Raw genomic sequence first — 18,858 nt, forward strand, 5'->3', positions numbered from 1 at the left:
TATAAATACTTCTTCAAGGCACTGTAAATGCAATATACAGTATCTTCCTATCTATTTACCAATGCTAGCAAAATAAATTAGGATTAAAAGTAGTTAATGCTGATGAGAGAGTTCAGTTTGGCTTCAATTCATCTGTATTAATGTTGTTTACTTTTTTTTTATTGTAGCTGGAATGGTTTTACTTCTGAGAAATAAATTAAAAAAAAAATTCCTCTTGGGGTTTTCTTACTTTATTTGTTTACTAGGCAGTAAATGTAGAACACTTTGTGTTTGTATTTTTAATAAATTCCAGTGTAGCTTGTACAAATGATATAAAAGGTTAGTATAAAACCCTGTAATGTATGGATACTCTGAGGTAGAAATTTGTTGAGTAGCCACTAGTTTTATAAAGAGCAATCTAAACAAACTAACATTACCTGCAATATCACTAGTTGAGAAAACACCCTTGGGGAAAAATGCCCTTTCTCTGAATATTTACATCTTTCCAAATATACTGTTAGTTCTCTGAAAATTGCTCTGCAAGTTTCCAGAACAGAAAACCATAGCTTCCGGAGAAAAAAAAAAAATCACAAACAGGTCTCTCTTTTTCATAGAATTCTTGTCCATAGAAATCGTGTTCAAAGAATAAAGCAAAGTATTCATCTGTTTTGAAAGCAATAAAAAAATATTTCTGTATACCTATTATGAGCGATAAGTTCTATAGTCAGTATTGAGAGTCTTGATGATCGCACAAAGCGGAATTAACCAAAATGAAGTTCTGATATATGAGCACATTTATTTTCGTAATGTGTAATACTGCCCTTCTTGTGAAAGTGGGGGGTGTTCAACAAGCCACTTGGAGCAGATTCCTTGGACCACACTGTCATGCAAATTGTGTGCCACTTGCCAAACCTCCTGTACTAGTTGAATAGCTTTTTCCTGTTCTTGTTTAACTGCAGTTAAGTAGGCAGATCTCATCATCCGACAAGCCAAGAAAGCCTTTATCTAAGTAAAGAAACAGTAGAGCAACTTGAGCATAACATAATAAGACAAGAACATGAATCAAGCTATTTAGCTGCATTATACATAACAGTGTGCTAGAATTACACTACACATTACTGGCAATGTATGTTAGCAACATTAAGCCTGAGCTACTAAAGAGGGAGAGAATGTTCACTTAGTAATGTTAAATCCTATCTAAAACAAAAAACAAAAATATAGTATAAATCGCAGATTACCTGGCCATAGACGGATCAAAATTCAGCCCGTTCATCAAGGACCAGTTGAATTTCAATCCACTTCTAGTGGTGAACTTCCCTTGAGGCTGGGTTCACACTACTTTCATCCCACTTTGCTCTGCTACATTGGTCCTACATTTATCCTACATTGGTCCTACATCCATCCTACTTTCATGAACAGGATACTACTTTGGTCCGATTTCAATGATATTAAATGGGTTGAAGTAGGATCAATGTAGGACCAAAAGTAGTACAGGGAGCATTTTCAAAGTCGGACCGACTTGTGTAGGACCAGTTAAGACAGCTCTCATAGGGAAACATTGATTTTCACACGTCATGCTACATGAGGCTCCCAATGTAGGACCGTTTGTCGGACAAGTGTGAACCCAGCCTGAAGGGGAATGTTGGAGAATTTTCATTAATTAGCACCTGCAGCCAATTTGCTGCAATGTTGGTCAATGTTTTCTGACAGTGGGGAGGATTCCGCTTTCCTTGACGGCTCCATGTCAGCACAGCTGGGTATGGGACCTGCCCCCTTATGCTTTCAGGACCTAACTTATACATTTAAGCCCACCTCCAGCCTCTGCATTCCTCTTTTTTCCTCCTATGTGCAGGACCTAGGCGTGCTGCTCTACCTGGCTGGTCTAAAGGGCTGGCCATCTGTCCATGCTTGTGGATTTAGACTGGACATGGTCCCTGGTGTACCATCTAAATGACTCATAATCCAGGAAGCGCCGCTGCTGGTCCTTGGGGTGGCTTTTATCATGGCTAACAGGCTTGCCTGGGGTCCACGTGAAGTGAGCAGTGGTGTCAGTAGAGTCTCATAGCCTTCTCAGGCAAAACAACCCTCTTCAGACTCTACAAAGAGAAAGATGCGAAGCTGCATGATTATATGTATCCTGCTAGTTCAAGTAGCTAGGAATAGAGATGAGGACACCCAACAGGATGTCACATTCAATAAACACATTGTCAATACACTCTAAGGCCCCGTACACACGACCGGATCTGTCCGCTGAACTTGGTCCGACGGACCAGTTTCAGCAGACATGTTCGGTCGTGTGTAGGCCCGACCGGACAGATGTCCGGCGGATCGGACAGTTTCCAGCGGACAAAAATTTCTTAGCATGCTAAGAAACCTGTCCGTCGGACGTGTTCGGTCGTCTGTACAGACTCACCGGACACGTCCGATCGGCCGCCATCCCTCGCATGCGTCGTACTGATTCGACGCATGCATGGAAGCTTTGAACTTCCAGGGCCGCCCACGTCGGCGCGTCATTGTCACGGCGAGGCCACGTCCCCGCGTATTGTTTACGCACGGATTTCTGTCTGATGGTGTGTACAACCATCAGACAGAAATCTCCGGGCGGACATGTCCGTCCGTGTGTACGAGGCCTAAAGGAGTGGTTACCACTTACCACAGAAAAGGTTATCTGTAATAAGAAGCCGTCTAGCCATCCCAGGCGAAACAGCCCTATTCAGAGTTTCCAAAGAGGGCGATGTGGGTGGACATGACTGCATGAATACTGCTTTGTTCAAGCAACCAAGGATAAAGATGACAACATCTAACAGGTTGTTACATTAGGCTAATACACTTTAAGGCTGGGTTCACATCATTGCAAATTGGATGCGGCTTGCCGAATTCAGCCCAAAATTCAGGATGAAATCGGACCTGAAGCAGTGAACCAGGAGGCACCGGACCCTTGCTGTGAGCCGGATGTCACAATGGTGTAAACCCAGCCTAAAGGAGTATTTCCACTCTCCCTGTGAAAGGTGTACCTATTCTATCAGTAAACAGTCTCCTAGCCTTCGAGGCAAACAGTCCTTTTCAGACTCTTCCAAAAAGAAGATATGGGTGAGCATGACTGTATAAGCCCTGTGGGTTTAAGCAGCCAGGCATAAAGACATCGACACCTAACAGGTTGTCACATTTATTAAACATGTGGTCTATACATTCTAAAGGAGTTTCTTCCACTCGCCCTCATTCTGCCAATCAGCAGTCTCAGAACCATCTCATTCAAATCAACCTTTGTCAGATTCTTCCAAAGAAGATGTGGATGAACATGACTGTATGATTCCTACTTTGTTCAAGCAGACAGTGATGAGGAAAATGGTGGCCACATTGTTACAATTAATTGGGAATGTGGTCAAGATGCTCTAAAGCAGGGGTAGGCAACTTTTGAGAGGTGTTGATCTACCTGGACAACATAGAGGAGATCAAAGATTACAGCCCCTTTTCTGAACAAAATTAACTAGCAAGCCCCAAAAAAAAGTAAAGAGGGTATGAAGAAAACAAAGAAAAATCCAATAAAACTAATGTCCCTGTAAAAATAAAAAAAATATGCTTTCTTAACATTTGGCTTCCGTGAAAAAACCTTGAATTTACTTTAATTCACAAGTTTTTTTTCATGTCTGGAGAGTAATTGGTCTCCCCCACAAGGCTGATGCTGGAATCCATTATGCAATCCGAACATCTAGTACTGCAGGCTAATTTTCTTAACTAGTTTCAGGGCCTGGCTATCTGCTGATTAATGGCCAGTAAAGGAAGTATGTAGGGCAATGTCCAGGAGTTAATAGTAGGTAGGGCAAAGAAATCGTGACCATCGGTCAGTAGTATGTAGTGTCCAGCGGTCAGTAATATGTAGTAGAGTGTCCAGTGGTCAACAGTACGTAGAGCGGCATGCAGAGGTCAGTAGGAGGTAGAGTGGTGTGCAGAGGTCAGTAGGAGGAAAAGCAGTGTATAGGGATTAACAGGGCAGAGGACAGGGGGTCAGTAAGACATGGTGCTAGGGAGTCAGGAGATCATGGGGTGGGGGACAGGAGAGCATGGTACAGGGGGATCAGGAGGGTATGATATTGGGAGGTCAGGAGAGCACAGCACTGCAAGGGGGGGGGGGGGGGGTAGTATGGTACTGGGGGATCAGAAGGGCTGGGGTGTCAGGAGAGTATGGTATTGGGGGTCAGAAAAGTATGGTATTGGGGCCCAGGAGGGAATAGTACTGTGGGGTCAGGAGGGTACAGAAGCTTTTACCAGATGCAGAGTGGTGCAGGAAAGCTGCTGTGGCCTATCTACATGTTCTGGCACTGATCCCCACCAGCCCTCCACTCTCTTCCATACCACAAGAGCCTTGGATGGATTGTAGAGGATGCGGGTCGGTGACGATGAGATCACTGCACACATGACTCAGGGAAGGAGGTTGGGCATAAGACTGGCGCTACACTAACAGTGTAGCGCAAGCTGGCGGAGCAAAGTGCTGCTCTAGGCTTGGGCCTTGTTGGCCAGGATACAGCATTGATGGTGACTGAATGCTTGTTCTACAAGATTGGAGTATGTTGTCACAGCAGGATTTCAAAATGATGCCCTTTTGAACAAGGTGGTGTTCAGGGTTTGAAATCACCCCTATTATTGGAAAAACCATGCACACATTACGTAAAAACGTAACGTAACGTCACCTGCCACAAGTTGTGGATTGTCCACCTGCCACATCACCTGCCACGTCACCTGGCCACAAGTTGTGGATTGTCCACTGGCCACGTCACCTGCCACAAGTTGTGGATTTTAGCAGCCTTTTACCGTGTTTGCACCTACAAGCGTTTAGTTAAGAAACACCATAAAACCCTCCCTAAGCTCAAAAAAGTGCATTATTTAACCATTTCAGCCATTTTGTGAGACCAGAGTGAGCAGCAGTGTACTAGTATTTAGCGTGTCACTTGTCACATCACCTGCCACACGCTGTCGATTGTCCACTTGCCATGTCACCTGTCACAAGTTGTGAATTGTCACCTGGCCACGTCACCTACCACAAGTTGTAGATTGTCCACTTGCCACGTCACCTGGCACAAGTTGTGGATTGTCCACTTGCCACATCACCTGGCCACATCACCTGCCACAAGTTGTGGATTGTCCACTTGCCATGTCACCTGGCCACGTCACCTGCCACAAGTTGTGGATTGTCCACTTGCCATGTCACCTGACCACGTCACCTGGCCACAAGTTGTGGAATGTCCACTTGCCACGTCACCTGCCACAAGTTGTGGATTGTCCACATTACCTTGCCACGTCACCTGCCACAAGTTGTGGATTGTCCACTTGCCATGTCACCTGACCATGTCACCTGGCCACATCACCTGCCACAAGTTGTGGATTGTCCACTTGCCACATCACCTGGCCACAAGTTGTGGATTGTCCACCTGCCACATCACCTGCCACGTCACCTGGCCACAAGTTGTGGATTGTCCAATGGCCACGTCTCCTGGCCACATCACCTGCCTCAAGTTGTGGATTTTAGCAGCATAGAAACACCATAAGACCCTCCCTAAGCTCAAAAAACTGTATTATTTAACCATTTCAGCCATTTTGTGAGACCAGAGTGAGCAGCAGTGTACTAGTATTTAGCGTGTCACTTGCCACATCACCTGCCACACGCTGTCGATTGTCCACTTGCCACGTCACCTGTCACAAGTTGTGAATTGTCACCTGGCCACGTCACCTACCACAAGTTGTGGATTGTCCACTTGCCACGTCACCTGGCACAAGTTGTGGATTGTCCACTTGCCACATCACCTGGCCACAAGTTGTGGATTGTCCACTTGCCATGTCTCCTGGCCACATCACCTGCCACAAGTTGTGGATTGTCCACTTGCCATGTCACCTGGCCATGTCACCTGCCACAAGTTGTGGATTGTCCACTTGCCATGTCACCTGAACACGTCACCTGAACACGTCACCTGGCCACAAGTTGTGGAATGTCCACTTGCCACGTCACATGCCACAAGTTGTGGATTGTCCATGTCACCTGCCACAAGTTGTGGATTGTCCACTTGCCATGTCACCTGACCATGTCACCTGGCCACATCACCTGCCACAAGTTGTGGATTGTCCACTTGCCACATCACCTGGCCACAAGTTGTGGATTGTCCATGTCACCTGCCACAAGTTGTGGATTGTCCACTTGCCATGTCACCTGACCATGTCACCTGGCCACATCACCTGCCACAAGTTGTGGATTGTCCACTTGCCACGTCACCTGGCCACATCACTTGCCACAAGTTGTGGATTGTCCACTTGCCACGTCACCTGACCACGTCACCTGCCACAAGTTGTGGATTGTCCACTGGCCACGTCACCTGCCACAAGTTGTGGATTGTCCACTTGCCATGTCACCTGACCATGTCACCTGGCCACATCACCTGCCACAAGTTGTGGATTGTCCACTTGCCACATCACCTGGCCACGTTACCTGCCACAAGTTGTGGAGTGTCCACTTGCCACATCACCTGCCACAAGTTGTGGATTGTCCACTTGCCATGTCACCTGCCACAAGTTGTGGAGGAGCCAACCCGGAGATTTTGATTAGGAAGAGGAGTGCTGGGAAGCCGAAGAGAGTAAGAGAAGAGGAGTGCCGAGACGCTGGTGTGAGCCACTGGACCCAAGAGCTGCTGTGGCCAGATGGCTAAAGGTCAAAGCAGGAGCAAGAGGAGAGAACTCAAGGGAATCTGTGAGCAGTGAGGGGGAACAAGAGGCTAAGACACTGAAGGCTGTGTGTGCGCAGAGAGCAAGAGGAAGGGGCTGCCAGAGACTGTGTGATCAGTGAGCAGGCAGAGCAGAGGAGGAGGAGGAAGAGGAAGCCGGGCGCTGTGAGCAGTGAGCGGGAGTAAGAGGAAGGGAGTCACTATCTTGTTACATTCCCAGAAAGTTACAGGAAACAATTAGCACTCAGAATAAAATTAGTATGTAAAGTTAACAATATTTTTTTTTTTTCCTGCATTATCCCCAAGATTAGTGTGTAATGTGCAACAGGAGTGGTGATGCGACTCGTTGCACATCCTGTGCCATGTATACATTTCTTGAATAACTGTTCAAGGGTAAATACTGCTGCACAAAATGTGAACAAGTTGTTTTGTTGAAAACCCAGATCCTGAGTCTAAGCCTGGTCATACACTATACAATTTTCTTGTCCAACTTTCAATTAGATTTACCAAAACCATATAATAGGAGGTTAAACCTAAACACTTTCAATTTGTATGTAATTAAGCAGGCCCTTGCACTACATAATTGAAGGTAAATCTAAAGACCGGTTTTCCCGTCAGATAAAAAAAACTATGATTTTCCCGACGATATTCCTCTCAAGCCTGCCTTGCATACACACGGTCACACAAAAGTCTGGTGAACTTTTGAATGCCAAAAACGCAGTGATGTAAGAGACTACGACGAGGCGACAAAATGAAGTTCTATGCTTCCGAGCTTGCGTCGAATTGTTTCCGAGCATGCACATTTTTTTCCCTGTCGGAAAAGCATACAGACGAATGGTTTACCCGCTAGGATTTTTTCCCCGACGGGAAAAAAACAAGATCCTCGGATCCGTCGGAAAAACTGCGATGGAGCGTACACACGGTCGAAAATTCCCGGCCAAAAGCTATCATCGCAGTTTTTCCGACGAGAAAACCGGTCGTGTGTGCGCAGCATTAGAAATCAACTGGCAAATACTGTAAAGTATCAACAACCTGTAAAGGAGTTTGGACTGTACCTATTAGGTGCTGGCTGGGATCAGTGTAGAGGAGGGTGATGATATGAAGGTGCAGGCACAAGAAGAGAGTATTTGGGTGTCAGTTATAAGACAAGGTAGAGGGAAAAGTTTTAGAGAAGCGAATCCTCAGTAGTCACATCCCCATAAATGGGCCCGATTGTGTGATGTGGGGATATCAGTACAGGAGTGGCATTGCTAGAGCAGAGTACCTCAACTAGCTGCCAGGTGAAAAACTCTTCCAGTGAAGATGGGGACAAGGTTACAGAAAAGGATAGACAGATACTGGTGGTAGAGGACTCTAGAAGGAAAGATAGGGCAATCTGTCACAGAGAATGTGATCACCGAACAGTATGGTGTTTAGCAGGCACTTTGTAAATTAGATGAACAGATTGCTGGTTGGTGCTGGTGAGGATCCAGCTGTCAGGGTATATATTGGTACAAATGACAAAGTTGGAGGAAGATGGAGAATCCTAAAAAATAATTTCAGGGATTTAGTTGCTATAGTAAAGGACTGTCCTAGTATTCTCAATAATACTGCCTGTACCTGTCAGTAATTTAGTGTACTGTATTTGCATATATATTCTACCTTTGATTCATCACTTTTCATTCCTTGGATTAACTTCTCAAGTTCCTGAAACAAAAGAAAAACAAAATATAAATAAACTGAATAAATACAAAGAAACTAAAAATCATTCTATAAACATTAAATACTATTAGACAACATTGAATTAAAACCATAGTGCTCAAATCTATAACGTCCACAAACAGACCAGGGTTTAAAACAAAAAATAATTCCACTAAAGCACAGCATTTTTTTTGAGTTACCTGTAAATCCCATATCTTGGAGTATAGTACACAGGTTTGATATTCATAGACCCTGGGTTAATGGCTGGTACAGTCAGGTAATTGACACTGACAAAGCTTTAAAGAAACGCCCACTGGATGCCACTACTATAAAGCCTCGTACACGCGACCGAGGAACTCGATGGAAGAAACACATCGTTTTCCTCGTCGACTTCCTTGTTAGGCTGTCGAGGAACTCGACAAGCCAATTTTCTCCATTCCCGTCAAGGAAATAGAGAACATGCTCTCTTTTTGGCTCGACAGTTTCCTCGACGAAAATGTACACACGACCGGTTTCCTCGGCAAAAAAATATCTCCCAGCAAATTTCTTGTTGGTTTTTGCCGAGAAACCCGGTCGTGTGTACGAGGCTTAACACTACATCAGTGAGTCCTCCGTTTTGTAGCAAGCAATCCAGAAAAAGGTCCATAGACTGAGCTTGAAGAACTACTGCAAGGACACCACCTGGTAAAACTTACAGAGCTGGGCAACAGAGGCCTGAATTGAGAATGCCCTGGAAACCCTTATCCACCTGGTAGAGTGAGTAGGGACCAACGGGGGACCACCAAAGAAGAGGTCAGGGACCCGCTCTGCACAGAGTGTGCAAGTATAAGCTTTTTTTTATTTGAATGAAAAAAAAAATTGCCATTAAGACCACTTTAACCACTTTAATACAGGGCACTTATGACCACTTTCTGCTCAGACCAATTTTCAGCTTTCAGCGCTCTCACACTTTGAATGACAATTACTTAGTCATGCAACACTGTACCAATATTACATTTGCATCCTTTTTTTCACATAAATAGAGCTTTATTTTGGTGGTATTTAATCACTAGTGGGTTTTTTATTTTTTGTGCTACAAATAAAAAAATATCAAAAAAATTGTGAAAAAATTCAAACTCTTTGTCATAAAATTTAGCAAATTAGTAATTTTTCTTCATAAATTTTGGCCAAAATATTTACTGCTACATATCTTTGGTAAAAATAATCCAAATTAGTGTATATTATTTGGTCTTTGTGAAAGTTATAGAGTCTATAAGTTATGGTGTCAATCTCTGAAAATTGATCACACCTGATGCAAGGGCGGATCCAGAGTCTAGTCTCGGGAGGGGCACTGCCAGAAAATAAGGTGTTGCTTACAGAACTCAATTAGGTGTCCGGTGTGTCCGCTGCAATGTTGCAGTACCGCTAAAAAATCAATGATCGCCGCCATTACTAGTAAAAAAATATTTAAATATAAATGCCATAAATCTATCCCATAGTTTGTAGACGATTGTCAGGGACTGCAGACATGGTACAAGAGATAGTCAGAGAATGCAGACATGGTACAAGAGATGGTCAGAGACTGCAGACATGGTACAAGAGATGGTCAGAGACTGCAGACATGGTACAAGAGATGGTCAGAGACTGCAGACATGGTACAAGAGATGGTCAGAGACTGCAGACATGGTACAAGAGATAGTCAGAGAATGCAGACATGGTACAAGAGATGGTCAGAGACTGCAGACATGGTACAAGAGATGGTCAGAGACTGCAGACATGGTACAAGAGATGGTCAGAGACTGCAGACATGGTACAAGAGATGGTGAGAGACTGCAGACATGGTACAAGAGATGGTCAGAGACTGCAGACATGGTACAAGAGATGGTCAGAGACTGCAGACGTGGTACAGGAGATGGTCAGAGACTGCAGACGTGGTACAAGGGATGGTCAGAGACTGCAGACGTGGTACAAGAGATGGTCAGAGACTGCAGGCATGGTACAATGGATGGTCAGAGACTGCAGACATGGTATAAGAGATGGTCAGAGACTGCAGACGTGGTACAAGGGGTGGTCAGAGACTGCAGACGTGGTACAAGAGATGGTCAGAGACTGCAGGCATGGTACAAGGGATGGTCAGAGACTGCAGACATGGTATAAGAGATGGTCAGAGACTGCAGGCATGGTACAAGAGATGGTCAGAGACTGCAGACATGGTACAGGAGATGGTCAGAGACTGCAGACGTGGTACAAGGGATGGTCAGAGACTGCAGACGTGGTACAGGAGATGGTCAGAGACTGCAGACGTGGTACAGGAGATGGTCAGAGACTGTAGACGTGGTACAAGGGATGGTCAGAGACTGCAGATGTGGTACAAGAGATGGTCAGAGACTGCAGACGTGGTACAGGAGATGGTCAGAGACTGCAGACGTGGTACAGGAGATGGTCAGAGACTGCAGACGTGGTACAAGGGATGGTCAGAGACTGCAGACGTGGTGCAAGGGATGGTCAGAGACTGCAGACGTGGTACAAGAAATGGTCAGAGACTGCAGACGTGGTATAAGAGATGGTCAGAGACTGCAGGCATGGTACAAGGGATGGTCAGAGACTGCAGACGTGGTGGGATGGTCAGAGACTGCAGACGTGGTATAAGAGATGGTCAGAGACTGCAGGCATGGTACAAGGGATGGTCAGAGACTGCAGACGTGGTATAAGAGATGGTCAGAGACTGCAGGCATGGTACAAGGGATGGTCAGAGACTGAACACATGGTACAAGAGATCAATGCAGCCTCATCAGTGCCCACCATTGCAGCTTCACTGTGCATATGAATGCAGCCCCACCTTTGTGTATAAATTCAGTCCCACTTTTGTATATCAATGCAGACCCACATTTGTATATCAATGCAGACCCACTTTTGTATATCAATGCAGACCCACTTTTGTATATCAATGCATACCCACTTTTGTATATCAATGCAGCCCCACTTTTGTATATAAATGCAGCCCCACTTTTGTCTATGAATGCAGCCCCACTTTTGTCTATGAATGCAGCCCCACTTTTGTCTATGAATGCAGTCCCACTTTTGTATATGAATGCAGTCCCACTTTTGTATATGAATGCAGTCCCACTTTTGTATATGAATGCAGTCCCACTTTTGTATATACATGCAGTCCCACTTTTGTATATACATGCAGTCCCACTTCTGTATATGAATGCAGCCCCACTTTTGTATATGTATGAAGCCTCACTGTGCATGGCACTCACCATGGCATTGCCTCGATCACACACAGCAGGTATCTCCTCTCCCGACGTGTGTCATGAAACAAACAGGAGCTGTAGGTCTGGATTCGGCTCTAGCAAAGTCCCACCCTAGACGGGCTTGTGTGATAGACAAAACACTGATTCAATCAGTGTTCCATCTCCATCTACTATCACACAAGCAGGTCTAGCACAGGCAGCACAGCCGAACACAGACCCAGCTCTCACACACAGCAAGAGATGCCCGGTGTCATACACACAGGAGAGAGGGGGAGAGCTGCAGTCAGCTACAGCTCAAAGCAGCCTCAGGACAGGCAGCCTACCAGCCCTGGTGATGAGAGAGGGAGAGAGAGTTAGAGACTCGGCAGCGGGAGCTGCAGGCACCGCAAAGCAGTTTAAAAGCCAATGTGACATGATTGCCTCGGGGGGGGAGCAATTTCCATGTTGCCCCCCCCCCCCCGGATCCGCCGTTGCCACAAAGCAGTTTAAAAAAAATAGTAAAAAAAAAAGCCAATGTGACATGATTGCCTCGGGGGGGGGGCAATTGCCCTGTTGCCCCCCCCCCTGGATCCGCCGTTGACCTGATGTACTGAAAGCCTATCTCATTTATTGACACTAACAAGTCAGGAAAGTACAAATACCTCCCAAATGACCCCATTTTGAAAAGTAGACATTCCATTGTATGAATGGTGGGAGTAGCATGGTGAGTTTTTTAAAGTTGTAATTGTTTCCTACAATTCTTTGCAAGATTTTTTTATTTTTTACATAATTGTCATATTAACCACTTAAGCCCCGGACCAATACGCTGTCTAAAGACCCAAGGTGTTTTTACAATTTGGCAATGCGCTGCTTTAACTGGTAATTGCGCGGTCATGCAATGTTGTACCGAAACGAAACTTGCGTCCTTTTCTTCCCACAAATAGAGCTTTATTTTGATGGTATTTGATCGCCTCTGCGATTTTTATTTTTTGCGATATAAACGCAAAAAGACCGTAAATTTTGAAAAAAAATGATTTTTCTTATAACAAAAAGTAAAAAATATCGAATAAACTAAATTTTAGTCAAACATTTAGGCCAAAATGTATTCAGCCACATGTCTTTAGTAAAAAAAATCGCAATAAGCGTATATTGGTTTTCGCAAAAGTTATAGCGTCTACAAACTAGGGTACATTTTCTGGAATTTACACAGCTTTTATTTTATGACTGCCTATCTCATTTCTTGAGGTGCTAAAATGGCAGGGCAGTACAAAACCCCCCCAAATGACCCCATTTTGGAAAGTAGACACCCCAAGGAAACTGCTGAGAGGCATGTTGAGTCCATTGAATATTTAATTTTTTTGTCCCAAGTGATTGAATAATGACGAAAAAAAAAAAAAAAATGTTTACAAAAAGTTGTCACTAAATGATATATTTCTCACACATGCCATGGTTATATGTGGAATTGCACCCCAAAATACATTCTGCTGCTTCTCCTGAGTACGGGGATACCACATGTGTGGGACTTTTTGGGAGCCTAGCCGCATACGGGGCCCCAAAACCCAAGCACCGCCTTCAGCATTTCTAAGGGCACAAATTTTTGATTTCACTCCTCACTACCTATCAAGGTTTCGAAGGCCATAAAATGCCAAAATAGCAAAAAAAAAAAACCAAATGACCCCATTTTGGAAAGTAGACACCCTAAGCTATTTGCTGAGAGGCATGTCGAGTCCATGGAATATTTTATATTTTGACACAAGTTGCGGGAATATGACAAACTGATTTTTTTTTGCACAAAGTTGTCACTAAATTATATATTGCTCACACATGCCATAGTTATATGTGGAATTGCACCCCAAAATACATTCTGCTGCTTCTCCCGAGTACGGGGATACCACATATGTGGGACTTTTTGTGAGCCTAGCCGCATACGGGGCCCCGAAAACAAAGCACCGCCTTCAAGATTTCTAAGGGCATACATTTTTGATTTCACTCCTCACTACCTATCACTACCTATCACAGTTTTGAAGGCCATAATATGCCAAGATGTCACACAACCCCCCCAAATGACCCCATTTTGGAAAGAAGACACCCCAAGCTATTTGCTGAGAGGCATGTTGAGTCCATGGAATATTTAATTTTATGGCCCCAAGTGATTGAATAATGACCAAAAAAAAAAAAAAAATTTACAAAACGTTGTCAAACGCATTTTTTGGGGAAAAAATACACATTTTTTTATTTTAAAGCAAAATTATGATCTTAGGCCGAGTACATGGATACCAAACACGACATACTTTAAAATTGCGCACAAACGCGCAGTGGCGACAAACTACATACATTTTTAAAAGCCTTTAAAAGCCTTTACAGGTTACCACATTAGATTTACAGAGTAGGTCTACTGCTAAAATGACTGCCCTCGATCTGCCCTTCGCGGTGATACCTCACATGCATGGTGCAATTGCTGTTTACATATGACTCCAGACCGACGCTTGCGTTCGCCTTTGCGCAAGAGCAGGGGGGGACAGGGATGCTTTTTTTTATTTTCTTTTTTTTTTATATATTTATTTCGCTTTTTTTATTTTATTTGTTAACTGTTCCTTCCATTTATTTATTTTTTTACCATTTTTATTGTTATCTCAGGGAATGTAAATATCCCTTATGATAGCAATAGTTAGTGACAGGTACTCTTTTTTTTTTTAAAATGGGGTCTATTAGACCCTAGATCTTTCCTCTGCCCTCAAAGCATCTGACCACACCAAGATCGGTGTGATAAAATGCTTTTCCATATTCTCAATGGCGCCGTTTATATCTGGGGGGGGGACATTCCCTCCCACTGAATGTAAAAGCAGTCTAGAGGCTAATTAGCCGCTAGGACTGCTTTTACATGAAAGCCGACCGCTGGCTGAAAAGAATGATACCAAGATGATGCCTAAACCCGCAGGCATCATTCTGGTATAACCATTCAAAGTCCAGCAACATACCAGTACGTTGATGGTTCTTGTTGGACATGTATTGTAATCTTTTTTTTTTTTCATGCAGCCTGTTGGCTGAACAAAAAAAAGATTGATCGGTGGGTATGCCCACCATTAGAATACCTCCCTTCATCCACCCACTTCTAATGATGGGCATACATGCACCATTTATATATGCCGAAGCATGGGGGCATCCTCCCGCAAAAAAGTTATGCCGCGTACGGTCGGACTTTTCTATGCCGCGTACACACGGTCGGACTTTTCTATGCCGTGTACACATGGTCAGACTTTTCCACAGGAAAGCCTCCGTAGGAATGTCAACCGTATGTACGCGGCATTAGGAGCAAAATCGCTCCTCCGCCCCTAATGCCCCCATGCTCCGGCATATATGCTCTTTTTTGAACTGTAGTGGTGAAATCACCTCCTACAGCATTGGAGTCTCGGCTTTATATATCGTGGGAGCAAACGCTGTTGCTGTCACGCTAAATAAATCCGCACTGCAACTGAATGGCGTACCTGCTAAGCAAATGATGGTTAACATTAAAACAAAGTAACATTCCAGTATAACAGTAAGATCATACCATACCTGCAAAGCAAATACCTATAAAAAAACATAGTAAAAAATAAAACATTTTTTAACGCAACCTGTGCCTAAAATATATATATGCCGAAGCATGGGGGCATCCTCCCGCAAAAAAGTTATGCCGCGTACGGTCGGACTTTTCTATGCCGCGTACACACGGTCGGACTTTTCTATACCGTGTACACACGGTCAGACTTTTCCACGGGAAAGCCTCCGTAGGAATGTCAACCGTATGTACGCGGCATTAGGAGCAAAATCGCTCCTCCGCCCCTGCTGCCCCCATGCTTCGGCATATATGCTCTTTTTTTTAACTGTGGTGGTGAAATCACCTCCTACAGCACTGGAGTCGCGGCTTTATATATCGTGGGAGCAAACGCTGTTGCTGTCAAGATAAATAAGTCCGCGCAACAGCTGAATGGCGTACCTGAAAACAGTAAAATAAATTACATACCTGAAAAGCAAGCATGAAAAAACATAACAACAATAAAACTTTGCAGAATAGAATACAGTAAAAAAGAGCAGAACAATAGAGAGAGAATAGAGAGGGAGAGAACAATAAAACGACAACTATTTTTTTTTTTTTTTTTTTTTTTTTTGTGTTTTTTTTTTTTACTTTTTTTTTTTTTTTTTTTTAACACTTTTTTTTGTAACTGTGAACTGTAACTTCAACTTTTCGGTTCCAGGTTTGGGTCTCTCAAAATGCGATGGCATCTTGGGAGACCCTGTGTAAGTGTGCCTAGCCTGTGAAATGTTTCACCCTACACTAATAATTAACGTGTGTGTGGAAGCGTTCAAAACATTCACCAACACAAAGACCAGGATCGGCAGGACATTTGGGACAAAAGAAACGGGTGTCACGCCTAAATCCGCGATTGGTACAGACACGACATTTTCTTTGGGGGGCTCGTTGGGTAGGGGTACTCTCGAGGGCATACGAAAAATGCCTCTCATGCAGTCGGCTTACTGCATTTGGTAGGGGCTGGTGAGGTACAGTACCGCCTGGATACAGGAGTTCTGTGATGATATCCCTCTGGAATTGAAGGAAGGATTCATTCCGTCCTGAAGCTCTGTATACAACATGAGCATTCAGTAGAGCCAATTAAAATAAATGTAGAGACACTTTTTTGTACCAGCATCTCGTCTTACGGGCAATATGATACGGCGCCATTAACTGGTCGTTGAGGTCCACCCCTCCCATATTTTGGTTATATTCGTGGACACAGAGGGGTTTCTCCACAACACCAGTCGCCGTACGAATTTGGACTGTCGTGTCTGCGTGAAGGGTGGTAAGAACGAAAACATTCCTATTGTCCCGCCACTTCACAGCGAGCAAATTTTTACATCTGCAGCAGGCTCTCTCCCCCGGCCTAATACGGGCATCTACAAGCCGCTGGGGGAAGCCCCGGCGATTAGGTCGCACGGTGCCACATGCTCCAATCTGTTGATCAAATAAGTGGCTAAAAAGTGGCACGCTGCTGTAAAAATTGTCCACATACAAATGGTACCCCTTTCCGAATAAGGGTGACACCAAGTCCCAAACAATCTTGCCAGCGCTCCCCATGTAATCTGGGCATCCTTCCGGCTCTACCTGACTATCTTTTCCCTCGTAAACCCTAAAGCTCCATGTGTAGCCTGTGGCCCTGTCACAGAGCTTATAGAGCTTGACCCCGTATCTGGCACGCTTGCTGGGAAGGTACTGTTTGAAAGACAAGCGGCCAGCAAATTTAACCAGGGACTCATCAACGCATACAACCTGCTGGGGATTAAACAAGGCTGCAAAACGTTCGTTGAAATGGTTTACGAGGGGCCGAATTTTGTAGAGCCGGTCAAATTCAGGGTCTCCACGTGCATTGTCACTGAAATGCAGGAACCGCAGGATCGCCTCGTATCGTTTCCTGGCCATGTGAGCAGAGAACACGGGCATATGGTCGATGGGATGTATAGACCAATACATCCGCAATGACGGAAATTTGTGTATGCCCATGTTGAGGGTAAGGCCCAGAAAGGTCTTAAATTCGGAAACCTCGAGAGGTTTCCATTGTTTGGCAAGGCGAGACTGGGGGTTAGCGGCGATGTAGGTACCAGCATATAAATTAGTCTGGTCCACAATAGATCTATAGAGATCTTCCGTGAAATACAGCGGATAAAAATCAAGTGCCATAAAATTCGCTGTATCCACCTGAATACCGGGTTGGCCAGTGAATGGGGGAAGTACAGGTGCTGTAGAAGTGGTGGGGACCCAATCAGAATAGGCAAATTCTACAGGAAGGGCACTATGGGCACGACGGGCCTGTCTCTGTCTTCTTCTTGGGGCAGCGGGACACTACTTGTGCTTGCCACATCGCCAGCTTGAACTGCACTTATGGGACTCGCCACGTCACCAAGTGTTACTGCAGTGCTGGATAAACGACCAGGGTGTACTAGGCCGTTGGTGCTTGCCAATCCACCAGAAGGAATAGCGGCGCTAGTACTGGATCTCTGCTCCATACGAGGGTCCTGCGGTTCTTGCTGCTCAACAACATCAGAACGGGATCGGGTACGCCTGGCCTTAGCAGGGACCTCAACTTCGTCGTGCGAGCTATCTGACATGGAGCCGCTGTCGTAAACGGGTTCATATTCTGAGCCAGAATCTGTCAGATGCGTGACCTCCTCCTCTTCACTATCTGACATGCACATGAACTCCAAGGCCTGCTTATCATTGTACATCCGCTTTGCCATTTTGGGCTCTAAATTTAGTGGTACAATGGTAAGGATTCACAGGTAAAAAAAGCACCTGATCTGTAGGATAGAAAACGCTTAAAAAAAAACTGTAAGCGATCGCAGGGATCAGGCCTGTCTCTGCGAACGCTGCAGTTATGTGTCTTGTGTTTTGTAAGTGACAGTGATCGATCGATACTGCACTTGGGTGGGTTGGGCTGGGCAGAGGGGGAAAACGCAGGTGCTATCGGGTATCTGGGCTGATTCCGCTAACAATGCGTTTTTGGGTACCCTAAACTGCTGGGTATGCTAGTATAGATCTGATCAGATCAGGTATCGATCCGTTCAGATCCTATACCACTAAGGGGGGTGTATGCTTACCGAGTGGGTGTAAGCGGTACTGGCTCTAACCTAACGCTGCCTGGGGCGACGCAGACCCTGACTGGCGCTAAAATTAAATTTATATCACCCGCCGGGTGATCAGGGGGTTAAACCTATTGGGTTATATACGGCGGGTGCCCTGATGCTATAAACAGCAAACTAACCAACCAGCGTCAACCGTAACACTTATACGGTGATCACTGGTGAAAGGGTTAACTAGGGGGCAATCAGGGGGTTAAAACCTTTATTCGGTAATATATGGGGGTACCTGACGCTTTCTAAAAACCTGGTGGCGAACCTAAAATAACTAAATAACTAACTGGCTAACCAGGTCACCAGTGACACTTTTACAGTGATCAGTGGTGAAAGGGTTAACTCTAGGGGCAATCAGGGGTTAAAACCTTTATTTATGGGGGTACCTAACGCTATATAAACCTGGCGGCGAACCTCAAAAAAAACGAACTGCCTAGCGGCAACAGTGACGCTAATACAGCGATCAGAAACCGATCGCTTAGTGACACTGGCAATAGGGGTGAAAGGGTTAACTCTAGGGGCAATCAAGGGTTAAAACCTTTATTTATGGGGGTACCTAACGCTATATAAACCTGGCGGCGAACCTCAAAAAAAACTAACTGCCTAGCGGCAAC

At 44.8% G+C, this 18,858-nt stretch overlaps 1 protein-coding gene across 1 annotated transcript in view; it reads right to left on the reverse strand.

The window, feature by feature from the left end:
• Positions 1–555: 555 nt before the first annotated feature.
• ZFYVE26 (zinc finger FYVE-type containing 26) overlaps positions 556–18,858 on the reverse strand; it is a 499,004-nt gene continuing 480,701 nt past the window's right edge. The window contains exons 38-39 of the mRNA XM_040332529.1: positions 8,328–8,372; positions 556–984 (exon numbers count right to left, since the gene is read on the reverse strand). Coding sequence (XP_040188463.1) covers positions 775–984; positions 8,328–8,372 — 255 coding nt within the window. The 3' untranslated portion in view covers positions 556–774. The remainder of the gene's footprint in view (positions 985–8,327; positions 8,373–18,858) is intronic.

This window comes from Rana temporaria, chromosome 13 (genome assembly GCF_905171775.1).
Source record: "Rana temporaria chromosome 13, aRanTem1.1, whole genome shotgun sequence".
Taxonomy (NCBI): Eukaryota; Metazoa; Chordata; class Amphibia; order Anura; family Ranidae; genus Rana; species Rana temporaria.